General features: G+C 46.3%; 1 protein-coding gene across 1 annotated transcript; it reads right to left on the bottom strand.

The window, feature by feature from the left end:
* Nucleotides 1-268: 268 nt before the first annotated feature.
* LOC125314666 (receptor kinase-like protein Xa21) lies at nucleotides 269-3792 on the bottom strand. The gene is made up of 3 exons (XM_048277521.1): nucleotides 3438-3792; nucleotides 809-3241; nucleotides 269-640 (listed from the first exon to the last, which is right to left on the bottom strand). The coding sequence occupies exons 1-3, from the start codon at nucleotides 3790-3792 to the stop codon at nucleotides 297-299; spliced, it is 3132 nt and encodes a 1043-aa protein (XP_048133478.1). The 3' UTR covers nucleotides 269-296.
* Nucleotides 3793-8942: the final 5150 nt, after the last annotated feature.

The raw sequence follows: 8942 nt of genomic DNA, 5'->3' as shown, positions 1-8942 counted from the left end.
TCGAAAACGATGTTGCAGCAAACAATGTCCGTCACCGGCAAATCAACGAACTCCATGACCATGTGTTGTACTTTCCGAAGTCAGACACGAGTTAGACTATGGTTGGAAGAAATTTCATTGCTGGGAAATCTTGTCGTGTTTTCTATTGTTCTTCTCGGACTCGGAAAGCTCGAAAGAAGATCAAGTACTCTATTACAGATGGCCATACATAATGGCATCGAAATGAGATATCTATGCAGAAACAAAGACAACACCATGTTTGAATTCTATGAGCTGCTCTTCACCTTATTTTCTTGTCAAGGAAGTGACAACTTGATCTTGTTGAGCTTAACCACGACAGCTCCCATGTCCATTCTTTCCTCAGGCAAGTCCTTTGAACATTCCAGTCCCAACTCTAGGATCGATAAGACTATGCTCTCGAGTTCCAAAAGCGTCAGATCTTCATGTTCCGTGCTAAGGAGTTCGCGATCCACGATGTCAAGCACTCTGTCTGGAATCGCTGCACCTACCCATCGCCTCAAGCTCATATCCGCATCGAACATTTCATCTGTTGGCTTCTTCTTAGTAATCACTTCCAACAGCAATATTCCGAAGCTGTAAACATCTCCTTTTGTCGAGACTTTTCCTTCCAGACCATACTCTGTAAGCATCATGGAGTTTGAAATAAGAAGATCGGCAATTGATATTTTTCTTTTCGGGACATAAGTAATAAGATCGAAAGACATACGATTGTTAATATATTTCTTTCAAATTATGCCATTATATCGGCAATCGCAGCCTTGAATTAGTTAAAATTCGACAAATGTACCTGGAGCAAGGTAACCAATCGTGCCGAGAGTTCGGGTCTGTGTTTCAAGCTTGTTCTCGGCCAAAATCTTCGCGATTCCAAAGTCGCAGACTTGGGCGACCAGGTCCTCGTTTAGAAGAACATTGCTAGGCTTTAGATCACAGTGCACAATGGGTTCCGGTTGGCCATGGTGGAGATATTCGATCCCCACTGCGACGTCGACCATTATCTTCACTCGCTGATGGCGACCCAAGTTATAGTTGTTGGAGTAAAGCCACCTCTCCAAGCTCCCGTGGGGCACATATTGCAGCACCAGAGCTCTCAAATCGGGGTTCGTGCAGGTGTTGATCACCTTGGCGAGATTCCGGTGCCCGACCTTGCGAAAGACCTCACATTCCGCATCGAAACTTTTCACAGCGCCTTCGATATGGAGATTTAGTACTTTGACCGCGATGTCTGTCCCATTGGCCGGAGTCCCTTTGTATACAGAGCTAAAGCTTCCTGCTCCGAGCAAATTGCTTTCACTGAAGTTGTTAGTAGCAGAGCAAAGCTCCCGATATGATATCATCGGGTGGTCAATTCCGGGCACATTTTCCACTGAAACCGGAACTTCTTTCCTAGTGTTCCGACGCTTTCTAAGCAAGCAAACAACAAGGACTAATAGTATAGCTGACACAATTGGCACCATGATGTAGAGTAACCGGAGCCGCTCTTCCTTTGATGACTTCTTTCCCTTTACTTTGCAAGGTGGGACATGAAAAATCGCATTTCCACAAAGTGCTTGATTCCCGATGAAGGAGAGAGCCGAAAATTTTCTAAACGGTCCACCGTTAGGAATCTCTCCCGATAGATTATTAAAGGACACATTCAAGTTTTGCAGAAATTTTAGTCCTTCCATGGACTCAGGTATCGTGCCGGATAACTCATTGTAGGAGAGATCGAGGAAATCCAATCCTTTAAGGTCGCCAATTGATTGCGGTATTGATCCTCGAAACGAGTTCCTTGACAAGTTGAGGGAGGCGAGGCTCTTCAACTCCTGGATGCAATTCGGTATGGCGCCAGTAAGCCGGTTCCAAGAAAGATCGATGCTCTCTATAGCTGTCATTTTTCCCATTTCAAGTGGTAGTCCTCCATTGAAAGAATTGAGTGACAGATTGAGGAAGATAAGTTCTTGAAGGCTCCAAAGGCTAACCGGTATAACCGATGTCATGTTATTTGAACTTACGAGAAACTTTTGAAGGCTGCTCAGGTTTCCAATGCAATTTGGAATGGATCGCGATATCCTATTCTGCCGGAGCTTGAACTCTCCTAAACTTGTCAAGTTGCATATATCATCGAGGATCGGTCCTTCAAGACGGTTGTTATCAAGATACAGCCTTTGCAAGCATTCTAGTCCTCCGATTGGTGATGGGAGGTTGCCATCCAGATCGTTATCGCTCAAGTCTAGGAAAGTCAAGCTCTTCAAGAAACCCATTTCCTTGGGAATGCGACCTCTTATTTGACAATTGGCAGCGGACAGAATACGTAGGGAACTTGACAAGTTTTTAATAGATGCTGGTATGGAGCTGCCAAGCGGGTTATCATGCAGAACCAATCTTTGCAGCGATTGGCAATTAGATAAAGCAGAGAGAAAACCGAGCTCCGCACCATAAGTCTCTCCTGTTAGCTGATTTGACTGAAGTCCGAGGTGAATGAGGTGCTTCAAGTTGGCCAAACCCGTGGGTATGGGTCCACTGAGCTGATTGAACCCGGCATCGAAAAGGATTAGGTTCGAAAGATTCGAGAAATACTCCGGTATGCCGCCATCAAAGATATTGTTTGCTAGAACGAGTTTTTCCAAATTCGGAAGGCTGAGATCGCTACCCGAGGGAAGGCTTCCAGAGAGTGAATTGCCTGTCAAAGCCAGCGTTTGGAGCGAAGAGATATTAAAAACCTCTTGAGGAACTTCGCCTGTTAGCATATTCAACTGAAGCTTGATTACTTTCAGATTGACCAACTTGCCGATATCGCTTGGGATGTTACCTCCGATGCTGTTAAATTCTGTGTACAGCATGTGTAAGCTCGACATGTTACCGATGGCCCGAGGAATCGTGCCGGTCAAGTTGTTAGAACCGAGATAGAGCTCCCGCAGCTTTTGCAAGCTGTCCATATCTCGAGGAATGCTTCCCTGAAAACGGTTGAATGACAACGACAACACTCGAAGCTCTTTGCATTGGGTTAGCGTCTCCGGTAGCAGGCCACTGAATTTGTTACCAGACAGCGAAAGCTTCTGAATGTTAGGCCAGCGGTAGCAAATATCAGAGGGAAGACTTCCCGAGAGATCATTAAACATAAAGTCGACAGTAGTGAGCGATCCATTGAAAAGTGTCGGAGGAATCGGACCTGTGAGATTGGTCTTGGCCAAAGCAATGACCTGCAACGTGGATATGTTGCCCAGGAAGCTCGGAATTTGACCTGGTAACGCGTTCAAGCTAAGAAACAGTTGTTGCAACTTAGGGAAGGTGCCGAATTCTCTCGGTATGCCACCCGTTAGCTTGTTATCCAAGAGTGACATCAGTTCAAGGTTTTGGCACTGGGCTAAGTTAGGAGGAATGTTTCCTTCAAACTGGTTATATTGGAGTATTGAGTTTTTTCAGGCGGCGTAAACGACCGATTTCTATCGGAATCGTCCCATAGAAACTGTTGTTGCGAAGATCAAGAAAAGCCAGAAAAGAGAGATTGCCCAGATAAGGAGACAGTCTTCCGTGGAGGCCCATGTAGGAGAGGTCTAAAGCCACGACTCTCTGCCTGCGCTTGCTGCAGACGACGCCGATCCATTCGCAGAAATTTGCTTCGGCAGTCCAATTGCCGCCTCTGATCATGTTCGTCGGGTCGACTTCGATGGCGGATTTGAAGTGGAGGAGAGTATCTTGATCAGTGAAGTTGCTGGAACAAATGGCGGGCTGAGACATCAATAGGAAAGCTAACAGAAGATCAAGAAATGCTAAAAACATGAACTTCTCCATGATGAACAGAGTCACTCTTGATTGCATCAATAGACACTTCGCTAGTTAGGATCTGCTCTTAGTATTCAATACCAAAGCGAAATTCCTCGTTCCGACCCGCACGAAATAGTGTCGCTTTGGAAAAATAGTAGGTTGCTTTTCATTGTGAGGGACATGACAAACTACATGATCCACTAATCAGGAATATTATCGGTCGAAATTTTGTTTTGAGCGTCAAAGTTCTTATTCAATAATCCCAACTCATTCTCTTTTTAATAGTTAAAAAGAATATTAAACCAAACCATAATCATGTGTTGAGACCATCCGTTAATTGGCCCGACACACTTATTTTCCCCCTCATGCACATCCGATTCAGTTAATTGGCCTGGCCCGACACACTTATTTTGAACATACTAAGCACATCTGATTCAGTTAATTGGCCCGACCGACACACTTCTTTTGAAGATACTAAACGTGAAAATATTTTATTGAGGAGGCAAATAGGGGTCTTGAAAGATTTGAACTCGGGACCTCCTGCTCCGATACCATGAAAGATTTGATAAGACCACAGCCAACTGTTCTAAAAGCTTAAGCTCTTAGATGAAAGCGTGGTTTAATATTTAATTACTCTAACACAAGCGACACAAATGTGAAAAGGTTCTGTGATAACCATCGCCATAGTCCCGCAAAAGCCATATGAAATGTCTCATGGGAAATTGACCGAAAGAAAGTGTCTAATGCCCAAAGAGATAATGATACTAGAAGTCTGTCAACTTTTATCCGTGCATCATATCATATTTGAACTTTTCATCAGTTCAATTAAATCACTTTCGATTAATGTGAAACGTCGTCCCGCAATTTTCAATTGATCTATTTAGATCCCCCAATTTATTTGATATGTTTATTGTCGTCCTTTTGTTAATTGATATAAATGAAATATGTCATGGACCCCAATTTGATAAAGCTGACGTTTTGATGGAAAAAATCATAGCGAAAAATCCTCCCTCATTCTCCATTTCATATGATTTGGACTGACACCTTAAGGAAGAAGAAGACCACATTACTACAACACTAGAAGAATTCCGCGTGCATGTGCTGCACGGGTTCCAACCCTTTTATTATTATTATTATTATTATTATTATTATTAACAAATTACTATGAAGTATTCATTTGAAACCTAGTGTTGATTTTGGTCCTCTCACTTTGAACTAATAATTTATGGAACTGTCATATTCATCTAATGCTCTTAAATACTCTATGTCACGCCCCGACTCTCGAGCTCGCGACATCCCTACCTTACTCGCCTCGGGTCATGAAGGATAGCGTCCCAGGTAAGCTATCGACCTATAAAATAACGGCGCATGCGGAACGTGCAAATCTCCCGGACAATAAAAAACAATGGGATAGTATAGCAGGAAAAATTTAACACAATCATTTCACAAACAACTTCGTTCAACAGCCAGAGTAGATAAAACTTAACCCTATTGAGCTACAGAAAATACACAACCCCATACTTCGGGGCGGCTCACTAGGACCTCACAAAGACACGGGATCGGGTAAGGTTAAACCTTTATCTACTTCAAAAGACTAATCCAGCGATCAAATCTTGACACCCATGGGGTTCCATCACTCGGGACACGAAAATGTTAGCCCACGACGGGGTCGGAGAAATAAATCTCGGTGAGTCAACGCCTAAGCCCGGTTAGGACGTTGATTCGCTCAGAGACCCTAAACATTAACACATCAGCATAAAGCAAATATTTCAACCACAGGCAAACTTACCCTCCGGGCCACACGTAATGCAATGCGCACTCGACTCAACAATCACCCAATCAAATCAATTCACCACCGCAAAGCATCACAAAGACTTGCATGCACAGGACACCACACGTAGTCCATTTATTATCGAGTCCGACCCGTAGGTCCCGCACACTAGTCGGTTGGTGCTAGCACACTAGTCGGTTGGTGCTCTTACGGCGGACCGGGCATCGTCCCTTACTTCCGGCGACGGCGTCTGATAGTCCATGTGACTCCGCTCGACCAACCAGAAGACAATGATTGTCGACACGGGAGGGAGCTAACAGGAATCCCGAAAAGGCTTCGGCCCTTCACAAGCTGCGACCGGCAAACGTACAGCCCGAAGACAATGATCGACGCGCATCCGGCAACCAGAAGACAATGATTGCCGGGACCGAACGACCAGAAGACAATGATCGTCGGAATTATCCCATTATGTGACCACACGGGCACTTCGACAACCAGCCAGTTCTTATCTTGGATTTAGGTCGAATGCTCATACTCGCATGTTCAAATACTTGGCCCAAGGCCGTTTTCGTGCAAAAACATGCAATTTTATCTCATACGTGGTCACATGAATGCGCAATTTAAATTGACCGACACCTCAAGCAATTTGGGGCGATTAACCTCTAATCGGACCCCCACGGCAATCAACATCCCAACCGGCACTCACGGCCAACAATTCAATAGTTCAATTAATCAATTGCAGCCAGTCAATTATTAATCCCAATTTCAATTCCAATTGCGCACTCGTCTCCGACCTATCGCTCGCTCGCGATCAAACAGTTCAAACAATCAGATCAACCAATCAATCTAATCTAATTAGGTATAAAATTCTTACTAATTAGACTAGCTTAACCAATTAGGGCCATTGAACCTAAACCAAATTTCTAAACTAAACCGGCCCTAATCGAGCTACCTAAATACCTAATAATCTAATTAAACTACTCCGAACGCAATTAGCGTCCTAACCAAGAGTTAGGGGTTAACTCACAAATTTTAACTAGCTCGGGCGGTCTCAACTCGAGCGGCGGCAACGTGAGCTCGGCCCGGCCCAACGACGATCGGTGACTCTTGAAAATTCCTCAGCACGAACTTTGAGACCGGTGTCGAAAATACTGTTCACTGCCGGAATTACTGTTCACCGATTACTGTTCACCGCCGGAGTTACTGTTCCCGACGAATTACTGTTCACCGCCCGGAGTTACTGTTCACGGTCGCTGGAAGCACTATTCACACCGTACTGTTCACTAGCACTGTACATCCATACTGTTCACCGAACACTATTCACCGGTTACTGTTCACCAGTTACTGTTCACGGACGGAAAATTTCGACTCCACGCTCTCGGGACGACGGCGAGGCTGCGATTCCGGTGGCGGAACACCCAGATCTAGTGGGTCTCGGGCGAGGAACAAAGGAGGCCAAGGTGAGGGGGCTCGGGTCGGCATCGGGTGAGATCTCGGGACACGGGGGTTCGGCTCGGACTCGGCTCCGGGATGCAGGTGGGTCGCGAGGCTAACGGAGTGGCTCGGTGGTTCACGGCGGAGGAGGCTCGGGGAGTGACGAACGACGGAGGTGGCTCGGCGGGGCGGCGACGGCGGTGGCTCACGGATCGGGGTTGGGTTGGCAACGGCGGCGACGCAAGGCGGAGCTGCGGTGGTGGCTAGTGGGTGACGAAGTGGCGCGGCGATGGAGTTGGCCGGGCGAAGCAGCTGCAGCTTCGGTTCTTGGTGGGGGGCGTCGCACAAAAACCAGAGGAGGAAGATGGAGGGGGGCTGTCGTCCGAATGAGGGAGGAGGAAGATAGAGGGAGAGAAAAAGAGAAAAGGGAGGGAGTGAGTGGAGAGTTAGGTGAGGGGAAAAGGGAAGTGGAGGAAAAAGAAAAGAAAAGAGAGAGAGGGAAAGAGAAAAGGAGGGGAATCGGCAGAGAGAGAGAGAGAGAGAGAGAGAGAAAAAGGGGAAAAGAGAGCATGTGGGAGGGGGAAGGAAAAAGAATCGGCGGGAGAGAGGAAGGGGAGGAGAGAGATCACGTGGGTGTCACAACTTTCCCCACCTTAGAAAATTTCGTCCCCGAAATTACAGTACGATCACGATTCTTCAAAAAGATACGGGTAGCTACTCTTCATAACTTCCTCATTCTCCCATATAGCTCCTTCGGTTCCATGATGTTGCCAAACCACTTTGACTAGCGAAATCGTCTTGCTCCGGAGCACTTGTTCTTTCCTATCCACGATCCCGATCGGCTGTTCCACGTACGCGGCTCGCTCATCTAGCTTGGTTTCTTCATAACTCAGCACATGAGCGGGGTCCGGCTCGTACTTTCTTAACATTGACACGTGGAATACATTATGCACTTGAGCCGGTCTTGGCGGCAACGCAAGACGATAAGCCAAATTTCCAATCCGCTCTAAAATCTCAAAAGGTCCAACATATCTAGGGCTCAACTTTCCCTTTTTGCCAAAACGAGATGTTCCCCTCATAGGCGACACATTCAGAAAAACATGATCGCCCACTTGGAATTCAAGAGGCCTGCGCCTCCGATCTGCATAGCTCTTCTGACGACTCCGAGCAGTCCTCGCTCCGTCTCTGATAATCTTGACAGCTTCTATAGATTGTTGTACCAACTCGGGACCAGTGATTTTTCTTTCGCCTACTTCATCCCAACAAACCGGCGTCCCGCACGCTCCGCCATACAATGCCTCGAATGGCGCCATCTTGATACTCTGCTGAAAACCGTTATTGTAGGCGAATTCAACTAAATGCAACTGTTCTTCCCAACCGCCTTTGAAATCCAAGACACATGCTCTCGGCATATCCTCTAGTGTCTGAATTGTCCTTTCGGCCTGACCATCTGCATGCGGGTGATAGGCAGTACTAAACTGCAGCTTTGTTCCTAAAGCGGTCTACAGACTTTTCCAAAATGTGGCGGTGAACTTGGGATCACGATCCGAGGTGATTGTCACTGGCACTCCATGCGATCTCACGATGTGCCTCACATACGATTCTGCATATCCGTCCAAGGCGAAGTCTTTTCTTCTTGGAATGAAGTGCGCCGACTTCGTTAATCTGTCTACCACCACCCAAATTGAATCATGCCCTCTTTGACTTCTTGGCAATCCCATCACGAAGTCCATCGTGATATGCTCCCACTTCCACTCTGGAATCTCCAAAGGCTACAACAATCCTCCCGGTTTACAAAGTTGCGCCTTGACTTGCTGACAAGTCAAACATTTAGCCACATGCTTGGCTATATCTGCCTTCATTCCATTCCACCAGTAGTGTTGCTTCAAATTCTGATACATCTTCGTACTTCCAGGATGGATACTATAACTGCTACGATGTGCCTCTGATAGGATATCTTCCCTTAGACCTT

This window comes from Rhodamnia argentea, chromosome 4 (assembly GCF_020921035.1).
Source record: "Rhodamnia argentea isolate NSW1041297 chromosome 4, ASM2092103v1, whole genome shotgun sequence".
NCBI classification, from domain to species: Eukaryota; Viridiplantae; Streptophyta; class Magnoliopsida; order Myrtales; family Myrtaceae; genus Rhodamnia; species Rhodamnia argentea.
The sequence above is the reverse complement of the archived record's forward strand: the minus strand, read 5'-3'. Positions and strand labels throughout refer to the sequence as shown.